At 30.8% G+C, this 21,729-nt stretch overlaps 1 protein-coding gene across 2 annotated transcripts in view; it reads right to left on the bottom strand.

Annotated features, from left to right (window-relative positions):
- The window catches only part of smog (G-protein coupled receptor 158 smog), a 198,292-nt gene that overhangs the window by 168,453 nt on the left and 8,110 nt on the right, over positions 1–21,729 (bottom strand). For both annotated transcript variants that reach the window (XM_085955365.1, XM_085955366.1), the window contains exon 2: positions 1,141–1,350. In XM_085955365.1, coding sequence (XP_085811491.1) covers positions 1,141–1,320 — 180 coding nt within the window. In that variant the 5' untranslated portion in view covers positions 1,321–1,350. The remainder of the gene's footprint in view (positions 1–1,140; positions 1,351–21,729) is intronic.

Genomic DNA, 21,729 nt, shown 5'->3' with positions numbered 1-21,729 from the left:
AAAACATTATTATTAAATAAAGAATTTCACTAAGCATTTTATAAATATTTTACATTTACAAACAATAACGTCATTACCTATGATTAATGGCATTTTAATGGGTTTTTAAATGTATTAACACTAAGTACCTATATTAATTAACCTACGATATTTTCAAATAATTTATACCTGCTAACTTTTTTATTTACGTAATAATGTTTTCATGGTCAATTATGTAAAGCTGGTATATAAACAAGAAATTACTATTTTCTGTGTCCATGTGCGTTTGCCATTGGCGAGTGTGCATAATGCCTGAAGATGCCGAAAGGCGAAAACCGGGTAGTAAAACATTATTACTTTGACGATTAGTACAAATAATGCTGTATACTATTCACAAAAATATGCCGGAGAGGGTACGAAAATAAGTTAGATGGCAGAAAAAATTCTAGATTTTGTCAAAATTCAAAAAGCGTCTAGAAACTGAAAAACAAAAAGAAGAATTTTTATTTTTGAACTAATAAATTGAGTCATAATATGAATGCAGGTAAATTAGTCATCATTCGATCTATAGCATTTATTTTAATTATATGATAATTGATAATATAAGCAAAAAATCAGCATGTTGATTTTCAAGCAAATCTGGCATATTGTTTATTATGAAAAGTTTTAAACTTGTTTACGGTGTCAAAAAACGCTAGATTTAATTCTACATTATGTATATTCCGCACACATTGTTCAAAATAGGTGACTATTCAAAGTTGCTAGATCTGGCAAAAAAAACACTAAATTGTCAATGTTGGGTAAAGACTTAATCATTTAGAATTTAAAAAACATTCGTTAAATATAATCACTGCATTCAGCTAAATTTCTCTTTTATTGTATTATATTCTCAAGTGATATCGAAATATATTTTTTGAACACTGGTACTGAAAAATCTTTATATTATATAATATGTACCTACATATTTCACTATGACATCAAAAACGATGTACAAGTTCAAAAATTATCTGCATTACCATTACTGTCATCCTGTGTATGATACGATAAAAAAAATGCTAAGAGTTACCATGTACGTCTTATGGAAGTCATTAGGTGAGGTCAAACCTATTAAAGTATACTTTGAAAAAGACTTGATATTAGACTGATGGGGACTGAACTGACCGGAGGCGGGCGTGGTGTAGCAGGAAGCGCTTGCGTTTCGCACGGGGCAGCCATATCCGCTTCCGGCGAGGTCCCTTCCTCCGGCATAGCGGCGGCCGAGGAGGGCAGCTCCTCACCAGCTCCTACGCCGGCTCCTGCCAAGCCCAGCACCGCCACCAGAAACAGCCACGCTCTCCTCATGGTCGACTCAGGTCATCTCATCGCACATTGCTGCACAAAATAAACACCATTACATGTCAAAAAACTTTCAATTTCATGTATGAAATTAAACAATAAAATTACGCGTATCGTTTATTTAGCCTCAGTACATAGCAAGTATTCTTGAATGGGCAGACTGGATGCATATCTCAACGGTATACTTAGTGATTTAGATTTCTCCGTTTTCGTACAAAAAGAAGGATTTAATCAAGACACGGATGATATTTGTATAAATGTTGTATCGTCTTATAGTTATATGGTGCTGTTATTTGTAATTGTTCATTAATTTCCATATTATAAAAATAATGATTAGCCTTCCATTTATAATAAATTCAAGTTTCTATGATTATTTTATCAGCAATATTTGCACAATTAATTATTTAGGGCAGCGATACTCAACCTGCGGCCCTTTAAGCTTTTATTTGCGGCCCGAAACATATTTATTATCAGGAATTTCGTATATCTTGAGATTCGTTTCGACTTTGATGCACAGATAGTGACACCCGAAGAGGATTGTCATTATGGTCCACATCAGATCTGGTATAAGAGTGTTGAGATTAATTAAAAAAAACACGCATAATTTTTAAACTCTCAAAAATGCTTTGTAAAAAAGGGGGGGTTTCATGATTTTTTTCGTCACACCAGTAGTGATGCGGCCCGCGTTACTTTACAAATATATGTATTTAGCCCGAAGAAAAAAAAGGTTGAGTATCATTGATTTAGGGAGCCGACTAACTGAATGAAATTCAAATTATATTAAACGTTTTGCAATTTTTGACAGATGTGAGCGAAAACTGCGTGAAGTTACCAACAAATGAATCTCTCCATTTCGATTCATAGCTAAGTTAATCATTAACCTCCTTAGTAACCTTTTTCCAGATTCAAGTTCATATATTTAAGCACCGTCTATATGAAGATTTTTTTTTTCAACATATTCGACACACTGCAACGATTATCAATTAAGCTACCTTCATCTACTACGATGATGTAAGTATTTATAATATTAAAAATATATTTTAACTTTGATTTCACGTATTTGGATATCGTAAATGTATTTACCTTATGCTTCTTGGAATAAATATTTCTCTTAACTTCGAAACTTTATATTTTCTTATTTTTTGTAATGATATGTTTATTTTTTGAAAACATAATTTTGTTTTCTCATGTATATTGTTATTTTATGAGGATATTAAAAAAAATTAAAACTAGATAAAAGTAATTAAATACTATTAATAAACATTTTAATAATTCAAATAATGTGCTTATCATAATAATATATTCATAATTTATATATTCATTTCAAAATGTGTCAAAAATTAAAACATTTTGAAGAGAAATAATATTATCATATAATGTACCGCAAAATAACAAATTGTATCATTAATCTTGAAAAGGCTGGGTATTAAAATTACCCCTCATATCATTTGGGAACACTCAATCGGCTTTTTCACGATGATCCTTTGCCTACCTACACAACTTTTAATTCATATGGGATTGAATTTATTTCAAAACACCACACGCTTTTTGAAAAGTTGGCATGCTTCACATTTCATATTCAATGCAAACCAAAACCTTTTTACACGACATCCCATATAACGATTCATCCCCAAAGTGTCCCACATCAGATAACATAAACCTTTTCACTTTATAATATACCACTGAATATTTCATTCTAATTAATATTAAAACGCAATTTTAACAGTCATTATTAATTATACAAATTATTAATTATACGGATAAATTAATTATACGGATTAAGCAAAAGAAATATAATTTGAAAAATGGTTATGATTAGTTTTCCTAATCATTTTTTAAATTTAGCTTTATAATTATTATTAGTATCTCCATATACTACAAACTATTTTTTTAATCTATAATATATGACACTTATAATATGAAAACCTATACATAAGTAGCATTTATATAAATATGTTTTACTGAGTGATAAAGAGCCAGGAATTTTAAACAAAACTACGCGAATAATTTAATAAAATAATAATACAGTATTATTCATCATAATTTAATTAATTAGTTATCAGTTGCTTGTTATTGAGTAAAGTCGCCAAGAGTTTACAAAAAGCAAAATTTTTAACATCATTGGGATTGACATGTTTTTAATATAGATTATTCAAAACAGGTGATTTTTATTTTACTAACTAGCTATCAATTTCTTATAGTAATTTAATTATATAAACCGTTTCTCGTAGAATTCGCAGAAAATAGTAGTATGTATTCATATAGATAGTTTAATATATTTTAATAAAAATATACCAGGTGTGTCTAACGCGTCGATCGCGGTCGACGGATTGATGGATCTCCCATAGGAATTTAGTCGTGGAAATGTAAAATGTATATGTATGTATATACGTGCATGTGTTGTCATATAATATTATTTCATTGATATTTTTAAGGGGAACCTTTCCTTAGCCAACATACGTGAAATTCGTTTTCAAATGAACTATGAGGAAGACCACGTCGTATCAATTGATTCGCATCGCACTTGTGGCCTGCCGCATAAATGAGATAAGAAGATTATATAAATCTTCACTTTTGGGCGTAGTTCGATCTTACAGTCGCGCAGTAGGCTCTTTACACTGTAGGAGAATAGTCCGACGATAAGTTTTATGAGTGCCCAAAAAAAGACAAAAACTTTTTTCGATAGGAATAGAATATTGTGTATTAAATTTCTTTATGATGGTGAAAGACAAGTGTTTTTGCTTAATATTTGTAACCCCTCGACAGTTAAATATAATGATTGTTTATGTTAAAGCTTGCCAATATGAAAGTGTGGTAGTTCACTGGCAGTTTATATAGGTACTGGATAGTGATCACAGCCTACTTGAAGTTGGACATGCCTGAAATAAACTAACCGGGCACTTACTACAATATTTATGTGGTAGATCTTATTTGTGACAAATTACTGAAATCTCAGGATTCAACAAAATTTTATCCCGACATTTATGAATCAATCAAACGAGCAAACAACTGAAAATTATGTAAGTATAGCGCAGAAATTAACAATACATAAAACACTTAAAACTATTGGTCGAGCCAATTCCCACTCCACCTTACGAAGATTTTAATTCCTTATGGACACCCGATTATTGAATTCCACATCGATCGCCACTAGACTTAAATGAATTACAAATTAAATTCAACAATTAAATGAATACATCTGAAGTACAAAATAACCCGTCGCGAAAGTGATAACACTCCATAAAACCAACTCAATTCCACCATAAACATAAAAAATGTGCGACCCAGTATCCAGGAGTGCCATCATCAAAATGTTAGTGCCTGGAATGTCCGCTCTACTCCACAAAACTCGACTTCATCCAAATACAATCCATTTAATTAAATTATCCCCACAATTATCATAAATTAAAAATTAACCTACTTAAATAGTAGTATAATAAACATAATTTCTTTCCTTTGCAATTTGCAATGTCATAAATACTAGATTAATGTGCGTATGTATATTATTATTAGTCAACAGTTAAACATCATTTACGTCGCTATAAATCAATTATTCGAACCGTTAAAGACAAGATCGCGGATTCATTTTATTTTAACTGCATCTATCCTGAGCGGGTACCAATTAGTAACTTAATTATATCTTTATTGGTAGCGTAACAGGTTTGCGATTCCTTCGTTGAACTGTTTCGGACGCTGCGGTTACTCTCGTGTGATGTGGGTCGTCGGAGCAACTGAGGACACGTCATAAGAGTTTATACTAAATATAGCACATAGATTTTGTATTACACGCTTCATGCCTCGCACTTACACATCCAGTAAAACGATCAAAATTAAATTTTCCGCTCGAATATTCCATATAAACTTTACAATAGAAAGTCTTTTTACCAGTTTTTGCCAGTAACTACATTTGTATTGAAGTGATTTGAGGTTAGACTCATGAAAAAGTTAATATTTATTGACGCAGATGACACAATCGATTCGTCAGATGATTTAAAATTAGACCCCGAAACGGTTTAAAACAGTTTTTTTCCAATTTTTAAATTATACCAAATTGTTAACTTAATAAATATTCATAGTTTTAATGAATACATTTGCTTCTTTTTAATTGGTTAGTATAAATATACCTATTTATAATGTTACAATGAAGCGGACGAAACAAAATGATAAATTTGTACCAAATGTTAAATAATAATTATAATTATACGAAAATTTTACAAATATGCATATTTTTTACAAATTACATTCAAATAGATACGTACGTCTAGTATACAAAAAAATAATCCACTAATATTATTATGTGTCATCACTGTCACCGTTTAAATAATGATTTTGTAGATAATAACTACACTGTTATTTACGGTGTTTAGTACGGTGATCAGTGACGTCACGTGGGAGTAGGCAGATTGAGCGTCGCATGGGGGCGGCAGTTACCCGAAGGGCGGCAAATCGAGGAGAATTATTATTTATATATAGAAATAGCTACATAGACTTAGTAATAACGGAAATATATTTCCATTAAAAAATTCAGCTCACTGGTTGAAAGCAAAATGTATTAATTATTACTATATAAGTTTTAAAAGGACTTTATTTTTTTTGTCGGGTTCGCAATGTCTTGTTTACTTCCGTTGTCTTTGGACGTCACGTCCTTAGTGAACAGCAATGACACGTGTAGATTTGCATATGGATAATATTTTTATTGTAGGTAGGTACGAGTGTTTGCTAGTCACTCGTTTTGGAAGTTGTCAGGTGTATTTTTAAATGTACCTATCTGAAATCGTAGATTCGCAATATTGTCTATTGAAGCATAAATGGAATTTAAATTAGATTAATTAGTGGTGGTACCTATTTTTAGTAATGTATCCATACAACACATTTTTAGATATTGAAGTCATGAAAGGATGATAAAAAGTACTGCAAGTATTAAAAAACGTGGCGGCATTTTGGCACTGCCTAGGGGCGGCATTTTGTTTAGGGACGTCACTGACGGTGGTTGTTGGAATTTATGGTTTTTATTATTACTGACAATGCCTCGTGCCGGCACAGACACCTGGAGGACACTGTTCCAGGATAGAGGAAGGTGGAGAAAGTTCTAGGAGGAAGTTAGGACCCACCATGGGCTGTTGGACCACTTATTATGGTGATGACAACCATATTATCATATAGTTCACAGATCTAATAGTAATTAGGCCAGAATGCAGAAAGAAATCACTATAAAATAAGGCACCTGCTATAAATATACGTAAAATATTCATTTTATACAATTTCTAGCCTATACTAATTCATGAATTTATTATCAAAAATCGATAATATACTACATTGCAAGTATATCTGCCGAAATCTATTAAATTTACCAGCATTTATGCTTTTGTAATAGATTGAGAATAAACAGTTTCTGTTAAAATCCGGTAAATTTTCTTTCAATATCGATTAATATTTACGCAATCTAATTTTGTTTTGCGACGAACTACGGATTTTAATTGAAGTTACTTTCATCTCGAACATTTACATCGCTACACCAGTCAACAATGGAAAATAATTTTTGCGATTCGTCATTATTCCGAAATAATACGAATAAGTGAATCGAACATTGCATAAGTTTACTGATCTTTATCTAAACTCGTTAATTGAATCGTGATTTGTTTTGAGTGAAAATTAAATTTATGTTGTTTAATAATAATGTTGAACCACTTTTCACATACCCACCATTGCTTATAGAATATAGAATAGAAAGTTTAATAACATTAACATTAATGATATAATAAAATATCAACCGCCGATAATACTATTCATTACTTAAGCGTCCACGTACGAGTATTATAAAATCCCATATCGACTCTTAATCTGCAAACCAGCTAACTGCACTTTTGACCAAAAATGAGACTTTGATGGTATTTTGTTATAAAGCATGCTGTCTATGCTCACACACAATTTAAAACTCCTATAAATAAATGCGTTATCGTTCTTCACACAAAAGACCCAGCTACAGGTGCCAAATTTACAATGTCGTAAATGGAACAACTCCGCTCTTTATATATAAAAGGGAAGCTAAAATAGCGTATTAATTCATAGTGCAGCTTATTTAAAAAAAAATCTAAGTGTATTTTTGCAATAATTGTTAAATTCCGCTTGATAATTAAATTATTGCGTATCTTCTCCTTCCCGAACAATTTGCCCTAATGGAGTTAGCCAGTTTGCGGGTTAAGCAGTCGATATGGCAATGGAAATATGATATAATATATATATATATATATATATCAGTGGCGAGAGGTATATAGATGTTGTAGATACGGAGCATCTCCACAAATAATCACTAAAGTATTATGTAATAATATTGTATATATATGTAATTTATTCTGCAATTGTATGGTACATTTTATTTACGTTTTTTTCTAACGGTTCTAAACTATTATGTAAATATTTTTGGAATATAGCAATGTCCAACTGAAATACTACAGCACATGCTTATACAGGTCATATCTACTAGGTACTTAATCGGCCACTTACAAATATTTAATTAGATACAAAACCGTAAGTAAATAATCATATAACAGAATCTCTACACGCAAAGGTCACTTGTACATCTCTGATGTATCTTCTAAATTGGTTCTAAATTTTGCGTCAGTGTTACAATTTATTTTTATATTGAATATGGTACTATTTTAAAAGGTGTAAAATAATATAGTTTTTTATGAAAGCCAAGTATGCAACAGTTTCTTTAGATTCAATTAGGTAAAATAAAATTATGGTATTTGTATACTAACTAATTGGGTTGATAATACATACTGTCCCATGTTATTACAGCAAGAACTTTCTTACCGGGGCGTTATAATAATTAATTATGTTGCACTTAGCACATTGCATGTGCGAATTTGACAAAATAAATTTATTGCCATCAATAAGGATATACAAGTAAAATATAATGTTTAAAAGGCAGTTGTTCATTTTTTCAGACTTTGGAATGTTTTAAATTACATAAAACCAAAAATAGAAAAGCTTCCGTACAAATCTAGTAATCATTCGGTAATTAAACATCTAGTGCATTTGACTTTTACTGTATATGATAAAAATATTGATTGTTTAATTTATCAGTCAGTTGATATTAATCAATATCGGATAAATTTTATGGTGTTGGACCCTATACAGCTCTGCTATAGAAATTATTTAGATAATAATTGTATTTAACTGCATGCAGTACACAGATGGTTACCGGGTTGATAGATCGATGGTGTATGAGGCTGTGGATTGCATGTTTGATCAAATCGTCTGTACAAGAACCCAATGGATTGGATGATTGGCAAACAAACAATCCTCATAAAAAATCTGTCAAGTAACCTCCATCTCGTGGAGACCCATTTTTTCGGTTTAGGAGTAAAAATGATAAATTACTTTCATTTTCTTACTTCATGTCTTAAAATTCCATCACTAGATTTGGCTTATATATTACACCAACACTTAAAACAATATTCATGCCTTGAATCGAGATAGCAATATTAAAATTTACAGTGAAATTATATTTCATAATAATTATGTACCTGAGTGAATAATTGTCAGTCGTTTGTCCGACAGTACTTTGGTTGTAAAAAAACAACATGTAAATTTCACTCTGCCAGTAGGTTTTAAATCTGGACCCGTCGTGTAAGCAGCGCGTAACACTACCAATTCGTTCCAATACTATACGAATTCGCAATTACTAATTACCTAAGTATTTCCGATTCTGAATAATGTTTAGGTACAGGTATTGAAAAACAAAAATACACCCAGCTACATTTTCATAAACACACTTGTGTCTCTTTAAAAGTCTATCCAATCAAGGGATATGCAACGCTTTTCATTTTTAATGAACCACCCTCGGTAAATGGCTCTATGCACCTTTATGAATTTTAAGTTTAATATCAGTGTAAAAGTAATTAAAACCCTATCAAAGACAAACTCTCTTGGGATGGAAGGTGGTATTTAATGGACAAAGGTGCAGACAAACTAACAATGGTGAGCGATGTTATGTTAATTTTTAAATAATTTATGCGTATAAATATATTTTACCTACATAAATAGTCGGTGTGTTCGAAATCGTACTTATGTACGCGCGTTAGAAGTTATACTTCTTTGGCGTAACAAAATAAAAATAACAAAACAAAAAAACGTAAGCAGAAAATACGATAAAAAATATTTAATACAATCAATAAAGTTTTGATTAAAAAGCAAAATCAAATTAGAATGATATGTATTTATACACAGTTATTGTTGTTGTATTGTTAAATAAAATTATTGAAGCGCCGCTGGTTTATTTCTAATATAACATTCATCCGATAGTTGAAATATATAAATAGTTACCTACGCACCAAAATGGTAATATTAGTTTTAATCATTCTATATATTATGTCTAATCTATTCCCCATGATGGCATCTCTGAAAAATGTAAACATTATCTGACGTTTACGACGTTTAGTAAGAAAAATTTAATGGTGGATTGGACTCCAGTGTTACCATATCGGGAAAAATCACGGGCTCCAAAAATCATTTATTCGCTAATTGCAGAGACATTAAATTATAGTAATTGTGTTTTTATAGTTATTGAATTTGTTTTGTATATTTTTGTTATCCTTTAACAATTACAAAATAATTTACCTAAACAATGGGAAAGAAAAATTTAAATATGGTATTATTTTCAATAGAAAAACGGAACGAAGCTATTTATGACGAGGTGAACGTGGCGACGTCATTTCCACTTCCGTGACGGTTTCTCAATTTCACTACGTCTCAAAAGAAGTATAACTTCAAAAATATTTTAATTGTTTTTGTCATACAATAATACGATACTGTGAATACAAATAATTAATCACAATTTACACTATGAAACTAAAAGTTCCGTCCATAACTAGCCCTAAGTACTTAGGTATCAATCTAGAGCGACCGCAGATTTTTAAGCAACAATATCTGAACACCAAAATAAAGCGTCGAGGAATAGTATCCTGCGAAAAATAAGTACCTAGTAGTTTAACCATACACACTCTGGGTCTCAGCTCGTGCACTACAAAACTCAGTATCCGAATACGCCTATCCAGTATGGTACATATCAGCACATACTATACACGTTAATATTGAGCTCAACAAGACCTGCCGGATCATTACGGGGTGCCTGAACCCAACCCAAATCAACGAAGTTTGAGTTCTTTCTGGAATCACCCGGTCGTATATTTAACACCAGACCGCAGCACGCGTTGAAAAGACGGCCCAAGAAGATAACTAGTAAAACGCATGTTTGTGTAGAAGGTGAAAAAAAACAAGATATAAATTCAGGAGAAATTGTATAACAACAACACCATCTTTGACCATCACACCCGACGAGGACTGACGGTCCGCATGGTAAACTGAATTAATTGGCCTCGTAGAGTATTGTAGAATGGATAACAACAGCAGAGAATTTACTCGCCAGTCCCAATCTCGAGTACCATACATGGAAGACCCTCAACATACTTCGAAGTATAATAGGGCGTACTCAAGACACTATGGTGAAATGGGGGATCCCTGGTGAACTAGACTGCACATGCGGCGAGTTGCAAAGCAAATACCTGTTCGTATGCAAGGCATGCCTACTAAAATGTTAGTATAAGATTTGTCTGTAGAAAACGGCATATTATAAGGGTAGGGATAGACCGTCAGGCCAGGCTTAGCGATAGTCACGGAAGAAGAGAATAGTTTTCTTTTTTAATTTGTTATCCTTAACGTGTAACCCCACGTGCTCGTCGTAGGTCAAAATTGAGTTTTTATTGTATTTTCAAACCATGATCCTGGACACTCCTTAAATGTTGTAGATAATCTATTTATATAATTTTGAAGCCTTATTATCCTTTATAGTTATTTTAAACATTTGATGACTGCATAAAGTATTTTTGTTACATAAAATAGTATTCTTTTAAACCTCTCGCTCCAATGTTTTAGAATAGTCATATTTCGGTACATAACTGTGCAGTGGTGTAAAGATTTTTTACGTTTATTAATTTTTAAACGCATTTATGAAACCATTAGTATAATTTATTACGAGATAATTTTTATAACATATCATGTTTAAAAAAAATATAAAAAAAATCGGTTAGGTACATGTTCAAACACGCGTGTTAACATAATTTTACTCCCTTTAATTATAGTTTGTCAATTTATGGTTACGGCCGTATGTTGTAGCTTAACCGCTAGGTAATGACAAAAGAAATGGCGTATTTCAAAAAAACACTACCTTATTCTTAGGTCAATAATTATTATAAAGCAATCATTATTCATAAGATGTTTATCACACTTGAATGGTCAAAGACATAGCTTATAATAAGTATATTTAGAATCATCTTCAAATATGTTAATCTTGCCGATTTTTTGAATAATAAAATGCCTAATTCTTGTCAAATTTGGGATCACAGAGATTATCAATATAATTTTTTATCGTGAATATTTTACAAAAATTATCTCTTAATAAATTATACTAATGGTTTCATAAATGCGTTTAAAAATTAATAAACGTAAAAAATCTTAACACCACTGCACAGTTATGTACCGAAATATGACTATATTCTAAAACATTAGAGCGAGAGGTTTAAAAGAATACTATTTTATGTAACAAAAATACTTTATGCAGTTATCAAATGTTTAAAATAACTATAAAGGATAATAAGGCTTCAAAATTATATAAATAGATTATCTACAACGTTTAGGGAGTGTCCAGGATCATGGTTTGAAAATACAATAACAACTCAATTTTGACCTTCGACGAGCATGTCCCCCCTTAACAGCAATTTTTTGCTTCTATATGATACAATACTCACATCTCTTGAATCAAGCTGCACACAAATTAATTCAAATTGCCGATTAGACTAATACTCCCAGAATGGTCTCAGAGGTGGATGTTAAACTAGAGATACTAACAATTCGCCCCTAAAATAATTAATGATATTTTTTACACTAAAACAACTATATACTAAAATAGGATCACATTTTTAGAACGATTTTTTCTTATACAACCTTTTTATTTAAATCTAAATATTATATTATGAAAGAATTGAATCCTGAATGAATATCATAATATTAAATTGGATAAATTGAAAATTTAACATGAAGAAGAAAGAAAAATCGATAAATACACACGCTATTCTAATTGAAAATACGACCATTAAATTGAATTAAAAATAGGTACAGCAATATCCTATCTATATCTTAAATCATATATTATTATCTGATTAAATGTAAACAAAATTAATACTAAATTTCTTATTTAATAGCTACAATAAATATTTTATTTTTATTTTTCTTTTCACCGACGACCGTGAACTGCCAATAACTTGTATCTTGCGATAATTCAATTGTATAAAATAACCGAAAGACTATATTATTGACGTGTTCATAAATAATTTATTTTCTATGATGTACATAATGTCGGGATTCGTTATAAATACGATATTGAAAATAAACGCCGTAGCACGCAGCTACCTGATACAATGTATATGCTAGAAAGTCTGACATATGACAGGTACAATACAATGATAAAATCTATGATAGAAATATATTGTACGTTACAATAGATTTCCATACAGCAAATAAAAATATGACATTTTAGTTATGTATATTATCATTTTGATATTCTTTCAATTAATTAAGTTAAACTTACAGAAAACGCTGTTATAATGTTAAAAATATATATTTAAAAAACTGATATATCTATATATTTTATATAAGTCAAGATATTATCATATTTTTTTGATCTGATTTTCCTACTTGGTTTCAACTAACATCTACATGATTATAAAATAATTACAAGATAAAAAGAACTTTTTATATACCACTTTTTTAAATTTTATGTTGAATTATATAAACTTGACAATTAATATAATTAATTAATAAAAACTTTTTATTGTACTTGATATACTGAATAAATATACAATACTGAAATGTCATTTTGATTTACATAGTAACGCACGCATATATTATTAATAATTTAGTTGCTAGGACCCCCTTTGCAACCAACAATAATGACTTTCCATACAAAACAGAAATAACTGAAAATGAATTCAATTCTGCTTAAAAATGGCTAAAAGTATTAAAAGAATGCATTGTCGTCGTGTTCTGATATATTCTAAAAGTTTAAAATGTCTAGCTAGTCGGGAAGTTAGTTAAAAATCTTCAATCGTCCAATACAAATCTTGGACAAACAAGAAAAAATTAGTACTGGACAAACAAGAATACGAGCTAATAAAAACGTGGTAATAAAATACAAAGTGTGTTTATTCAAATTACATTGTTCGCCAATTCCAATTTTGAATTTTCACGACAGATAATATTTCCATATTATTTTGGAATCGATTTCAATTTCTTTTGTTTGACTTGGCTGTCAGAATTGTTTTTTTTATTTTGACATGTTGTATGCCCAGATAGAGGTATTTTTATGAATGAAACCGGGTACTTCACCTAGTATAATAGTTAAACATACAAGATTTTAAATCGCTTACAAGTATAAATGAAGTAATAAAACAAACTGAAATATTGCATTATTTAAAGTTTAGGGCAGTATGTTCTTATTTCTATAATATAATATAGAGAGGTGTTAAGCCAAAAGTGTGTTAAGGATGATTTAGCAAAAATAAGTAATAGCTTATACGGTTAGATTATTTAAAATGTCATTTGTAGTATACCAAAAGTGCTTAGTTGCATAGTGCGTTGAAGTGCAAGAGTTATTCCGTTACAACAATTTTTGAGCATATTTTTTTTGTGAAAATGTAAAAATAAATCGACAAATTCATTTTTCAATTTTCTCTCCTCTCCAATTGGGAAATTTGTCAATAACGCTTTTCTAGGCTATAAAGGCCGAATTATAATATCTATAGGTACATGTATTTTTTTATAATAAGAATGGTGGCTAAGCATACATAGGTATTCATTTTGTATTTTATTAATTCGATAGACGTACACCGAGGATGTACTACGGATATAGACGTAAAGCGTATTTTTACTTTGGAAAATTTTTTATTTAGATAGTTTAGAATATTATCTTCAGCATCACTAAACTATGTTAGAGATAGTATTTCGTTACAAAGGCACAAAAAAAGTGATTATAGTTTTAGTGAAAATATATATGACGAAACTGTCACCCACGCCGTTTTGACTCGATATGTTCAGTAAACCATTTTAAGGTTAATAGAAAAGCTTAGCTTCCAGCCACAAATACCACGAAAACATAACCTCTCGGCTACCTTTATTTTTTTTACCATAATATGCTTTATAATAATATGTAAACATGTTTCCATATTTTCTTATCGTTATCTATCGCGGTCATCTTTTTAATGGAAATATAATTTAAATAACTTTTAATATGCAATATTACGATAATTTCAATTCAATATTATCATTGTAATTAAAGCGACTTTAAAAGTAATAATGAATGCATTTTATAAGGTAGATTGTTGTCAAATACGGCCAACTATAGACAGGCCGGGGAATTGAAATGCGGGATACGATGATAGTACGAGTTATTATTTTTTAATGCAATGCGGTAAACTATTTTCAGTAAATGAAAATTATATTTCGTTCAATTCAATTAACGTTTATTTCAATATAAAAAAACATCACACTTGAAGTGTTGGCAATAACTAGTACTTGAATCGAGATGTACAGTTACGTGCCACGGCCCAGCTATTATAGTGGGCTTGTTGTCAAGGCATCAAAAAAGTCGAAATTGGTTGTTACCTAAATTGCTTTTGTGATTGGAATAACTACGTACTCATTTAGGTAAATTTAATATTTATTTACAGTATAAGACGTTATATACATTAAATTTAATATGACATCGGAGATGAACCACGAGAGAAGCGCTGGTAATATGGATTGCGGAGACTGCGGTTAAAGTCAGCGGTGTGAGATGTGACACCTTGGAAATGCCATCGCTGTCAAATTAATAATATGGAATGCAATATAGTTCTGCCCCGTGGTGTACATTTCGGAGAAATTGGTTAATAAATGTAATTTTTCTCTATCAATTTCTCTGGTATCTTTTCAAAGTTTTACTGAGTTATTAAGAAAACTCTGTCTTTTAGTAAACTTACTGCGTAAAATTGGAATTAAATATACAGTTATCAACAAAGACATGTTAAAAAAGCCTCTTGTGGGATCCAACGTGAAGAAGCGACGTTGAACCTAGTTTGGACACAATATGCTACGGATAACTCAAACAAATCTGCATTATCTTCAAGTCGATTGGATACCAGTGTTTTTTAGCATGTAAGTTTCATCCACAGAGTATACCTATAAGGCAAAGACACGGGATGCTGACATGATATTTAGAGCCGACGCGTGGTGTTCATGTACTCTGACAAAGGACTGTTCCTTGCACAAAGAAGATGAAAAATATGTAAATCCAATACACTTAATATTGACTCTAACTGTAATGTAATGATGTAATGAGACTGGAGTATACTGGGTCAGAATCCCAGAACTTTATCACACCTCGTCATCGGATATTGATTTCTTTTACTGAATTTTGAATCTTACAAATGAGTCGCCTAGAGTCATAACTCACATATTCCAAAAATCTAGTTTTGTTATAATCGCAAAAAAACACCAGACCGCTGTTGTTTGTAATAAGAAGAAAAATATTGAACTCCCTTAAATATTAATTGAGTGGGTGAGTCGATTTACATTTTTTTTAAATATATATAAAACTCCTAAGGCTGCAGACGCACATTACACATTATTTATTGAAAAATGTGAGTTATGACACCAACAGTAAATTTTTTAACGATTTTCACATGATTTAAAGTGCATTTTGATACCCAACTATTTTTGTTTATATGGATTAATGCCTTTAAAATCACTTGGTATATTTAACTAAAAAAAAATTGCAAAATGTGAAACTCTAAGCGACTCAAATATAGATTAAAGAAACCTGTTGTTTAATTTTGAACTATGACAAAAATTCTACAATTATTTCAAAATAGTTAGCAGTAATACAGCAAATAGTAGCAGATTTATTCCAAATACATAACTCCATATCATCCAATAACACCATAAAAGGCGAATCTTTCAGTTGGTACCCTTCTTTTTCAAACTCGTGGATGTTTCGTGATTGCTTCGTATGAGGTTGTGTGTTGTCGCGCATTGCGCTATCGCTAACGTCATAATAAATTGACAGCTCGATGTGTTAAATTTTGTGTTAAAGCTGTTAAATTTTGACGTATCACACTAAATGCATAGAAAAATTATAGCATTTTTATCACAATGTTGCATGATTGCGTGTGTTATAATGGAACCCACCTGCTATAGTCGTTTTTATACGTAAACATGTGAGAAAAGTAATAATTGATGATTATGTTATGCAACCATATGTTATAATATAACCATATAAATGTTGGAAAAATGTTCATTAAAAGAAGGAAAGGTGGTATGTGGTTAGGTTAGCACCGAAACAGTGATCCAGCACTTATTTATTCAGAAGTGCACCAATGGATGCCATAGTATAATAATACATATGATTTTGCATCTATAATATTATGTGAACATACAAACTAAAGCGATGAAGTTAATACAGTAGTAGGTTGAGCATTATGTGATATTTAAGGCACCTCACCTATAGACATCTTCGATTACTCTTTATCATGAGGTTTATCATTGACCATGTATAAAAAAGGAGATAAATATACATGTATATTTTAACATTGTAAACATCACACCAGGATTAGAAACAACTAATAAAATAATGTCAGTTGGTAAGTAATAAAATCTATTAAGACGAATGCATTCGTTTATCCACTGCCTTGGCAAAAACGTGCATCTCCCAGGCTTTTGTAAGGCAAATGTAATGGTAATCTTTTCAGCTAAATTTTATTAAGTACTTAGTAAAATTTTATAACTCTTGCGACTTCAGCCACAACTCTATTCTGATTATCTAAAATTCTCTTACGCCAACTGACTTTAAAAATTCAATACTCGTTTGAAAGAATGGATGCTATACATGAAATGTGATGAAAAGTCATCATCATCGGCACTACAACCTAACGTGGGTTTTAGCCGCTTCCAGAAAACGTCACCACTCCTCTCTGTCTACCACCACCTTAGCTTTATGGATGCTATGTCTCTATCTACATAGTCAAACCAGCACAGTCTAGATCTACCAGCCCCCTTTTTCCTGGCTGGGTGTTTTCCATTCATGAGTTGTTGCCCCTCTTTCATATGTGAGATAACTTGGTACCTTTGTACCTGGTACCTGGGTATGGCAGTACCTTTCTAGATACGTGCCATCTTCCTCACATACGGCTACGAAGACCCTTTTCAAAATCTTTTTTTCAAAGAAATTCAGTTTTCTATCATCTTTCGATAATTCCCGGCATTCCGACCCACATGTCAATATAGGCCAGTTAAGGATTTTGTATAAGTTTTCCTTCAGAGGAGATTTGATCTGAAGTGTTTTTTTGTAAACCATGGTAGGATTTGTTTACCAGAGTAATTCTTTTACTAACGTCATAACTGATGCGATTCCAGTCTCTCAAATATAATTATGATATTACATGATGAATAATGCCTACTGTTACTCTTGATATTACAAATTGTAGAAGGGAGACCAGAACAAGTTTGGTGCTCTAACCAGTAACCTATTGAGCTAACGGACCAATAAAATTTACAAAAGTACTAGAAAATTGCTGTCGCATAGTCAACCCTCCTCATATATCTATGAGTCAACTCGATAATGATTCCGGCCTCTTTAGGGTTCTGGGGAAGATTTCCCTAAGAGATGACATTTTTATTAGTATCACTACTTATGTCTGGCAATAGATTTTTTTTTATTTTTGTAAAATTTGAGCGTAATTCCTAACAAAGTTAGCAAAAAAATATATTGACTGTAATACGTACTATCAGTTTAGCTTATACGTGCATGGAAGATGCACGTTTTCTTTGATGCAACAAAAAAATAAGTAAGTGGCCACTTTAGTACATAAACTATTGGTACCAAACTGTAATTATTTCTAATAGTAACCTAATTTTTAAATTGGTGTACTTTTTAATACAGTCTCAATAAATAATTGATTATGCGTAGAATTGGTTGAACCAATAAAATGTTTCAAAATCACACCGCAATTTTATTCTTAGCAATGCGATAAATTTGAAGAATTTCACAATAATGGCTGCGAAGTCATAATATTCATCGAAGTTTGTTTACAGCCTGGTGGAAAGGCGATAAAAATACCAATGTAAATAATGTTACCACTGCTATTAATATCGGAACATTTTACATCTAGGGCCATTGTACTTTTACTACGATCATAATTAATAATAGACGATTTGCGTTTTGGATTTATTTTCAATAGCTACCAAAATCAAAATATTGGCAATACGAAATGACTACCCAGAACTTAATTATCGAATATATCGAAACGTATTAGGATTACATTAATGTACTTCGATGAGCATTATAAATCAATAACTTAAAAAAAACTATTCTAGCGTATGAGGGTTCTAATTCATATATGTGTCAATCCATTTAATTCGTTTTTAGCACCACAAATTTCTTCTCTTGGCATTTTCAGGCACTGTTCATATCCACACATCTGTCACAGATTTTAATTACGTGTGAAAAGATATCATTCATAAATATAGAAATTTCTGGGCATTGAATAACCTTATGTTAGAATATTTTCCATTCAAAACTTACTATATATAAATATATTACGATATAACAATATCATTTGTCATATTAGCCAGGTATTGGAATATTAAATATTGAACATTGATAATAAGTGACAATATTCTAAATTCAAAGTTAGATGATGTTATCGTAATATTTACAAGTCAACAATATATTAAACCGAACACCTAATTATAAGCATATTACAATTATATTTAAAGTAACATGCCATTAACAAGTATTTTGAGTATACATATACTCATTTTTATCATATAATCATACATAAGTACATTATGATTACGTTTATTTGTTTAAGTTTATTTAAATATTATATTTTATTGTTTCTGATCTAAATTTAGTTAAAGTAACACACTGTTAATGAAGGTAAGCTAGTCATTAAGAATAAGTTACATCTGTAGTTTTCTCGTGGTTTTCTCAATGTATTTTTATTCACAATAATTGTAAATAATTATTATCACAGCCAGACTTATTTCACCAATGGAGACTTTATTATTTATCAATAATCTACCAAATGGATTGTTCCAAAAAAAATGCCTTTTTAATATTATTTTTAGTAATACTGCTTTTTTAACCTATTCACTGGTATTGTCTATGTAACTTAATAAACCACTGGTTGCCTCGGGAAGATACCTATATATACTTAATAGTTTTGATACTAGTTCTATTTTCATTTATGCTAAAATATTTTCAATAATTGTCATTGTTAGTAATTATTAATTTAATCGTTAAGATTTCATTTTGAAAATTCGTTTCACTTACAGGCACAGTTACAAGTATCCCTGTAATATAATATGATAATTTATACGCATTTGTATGATTTAAAGAACTGTGAATAATTCAATCAAAAGTATCGGGTTTCTAATGATGCTTACCGCTTTCTATATTAAATTGTAAATAATTTTGATCTACATAATGCCTATGTATATTCATGTATCTATATGTTATCGCATTAACTGACAAGCTTGGCCTCACCGAGAAACTAAATTATTTAAAAGTACATAATTGTATGTACCTACTTCAATGATTGTAAATGTATATAGGTAGACTTAGGTGAAGAATAGCAATATCCAAAAACACCATGAATCGTCTCATTATGACATGAAATAACCGTAGCATAAAGAAACCATTGAATACGTATAATATAAAGAAATCTTGTTTCCCGGAGAAAGGAGAATCCGATACAGTGATAATTGATGTGTTTGTGTTGTGATGCTGGGGGAAGATTGTCCGCATTCCATGGACGGCCATTCGTAAATACTCGTATAGCTTGGCGTCAAAAAACTCTCATCTACCTCCAAGTGATACACTCTTTATTTCTTTCATGACATTGTTAGAAAAAATTCCAGCAGTCTGGAGAGGATGCAAGGATGAAGCATGCGATTTCCAGGTTGGGCGACACCATCAAAAAACGAATGAATTAACAATGACCAAACCAACAATATCAACACAAAATATTGCTCTAGACCAGAGGTCGAATAACATTTTTGAGAATCACCTACTGCAAGGTACATTTATTCATTTACAACGATATTACCCCCTTTAATAGGTTTTTTTTTATAAAGCTGAAAACTCAAAGAGCTTATAAATTCAATATGGGTTATAGAATCCATTTACATATTATATTCCATTTACATATATTTATTTATATGTCAATATTGACGCTCGGGGTCAATTTGGTCAGAATCCTGATTTACATTAGTGCCGACTTCAAAAATGCCCTATAAAATAGATTCCCTTTACTTATCAAATAATATTTTGTGCAACTTTACGTATTGAGACTTCGTTATCCCCAATACTTTCAGTTGTATCCCATTTAGTATAATTTACTCCAATTCTCTGAACTAGATGGAAGGAGATTATTGTCACCGATCACCACTCACAGTGAGAAAGCAAAGGATATGAGAGATACTTTTTTCGAAAATAATAATTGTTAGCTACGTCAAATTTTTTATCTATTAAAGCATTTTGATAATAATATTACATAGTACCAAATGGCAGGTTTTGTGAATATCTAATTAATTATCTCCGGTTATTAATCTAATTTTATGTATCCGTTAATAATAGTTTTATAGCGAAACCGCCCATAAAGAAATTAAATAAATTATGGAAAGAAACTTACTGACTGCCATGTTTTTATTACGATCATTTTGATTGTTGGTAACTATTATTATTATGTCAATTAAACTAAACCCCAGTAAAACCAATATACTTTATTTTTATGATCCATAATAGAAAAAATACGCATGGGGGATCGCGTGCTACGAACGTTTTTTTATAGTAATGTAAAACAAGCATTTAGCGTTTAAATTTCACCATTCCCAGTAATAAATTACAGTATTTGCTTTTTACATGCGATTTCACTCACATAATAATAATATAATAGCTATAAAGCTATTCAAATTTTTCTCGGGTTGGTTTGTACTTTATGAGAATGTTGAGTTTTCAAACTTATCGTGTTGTCAGATTTTGACAGAATCCAAAAAATAACTTATTAGCCATGACGTTACTTTCTTTCACTTTTCATTACAATGTATTAAAAATAATTCACTGTATTGCAGAAAAATGAACAGAAAATTTTCCAAATAACTGTAAAATAATATGTGTCCACATAAGTATACTATTATCGTTTGAATTCAGTCTACCAAATGCCATCAGCTATATAATACAATGTAAATAATATCAATGTGAAAGTCATTTGAATGCGATGCCATGCGTGCCCTGGATAACTAGAGGACAAAATCGAT

This window comes from Rhyacophila brunnea, unplaced genomic scaffold (genome assembly GCF_057557595.1).
Source record: "Rhyacophila brunnea isolate RB1 unplaced genomic scaffold, BYU_Rbru_1.0 scaffold_5, whole genome shotgun sequence".
Lineage (NCBI taxonomy): Eukaryota > Metazoa > Arthropoda > Insecta > Trichoptera > Rhyacophilidae > Rhyacophila > Rhyacophila brunnea.
This window is presented reverse-complemented; position numbering and strand designations above follow the sequence as displayed.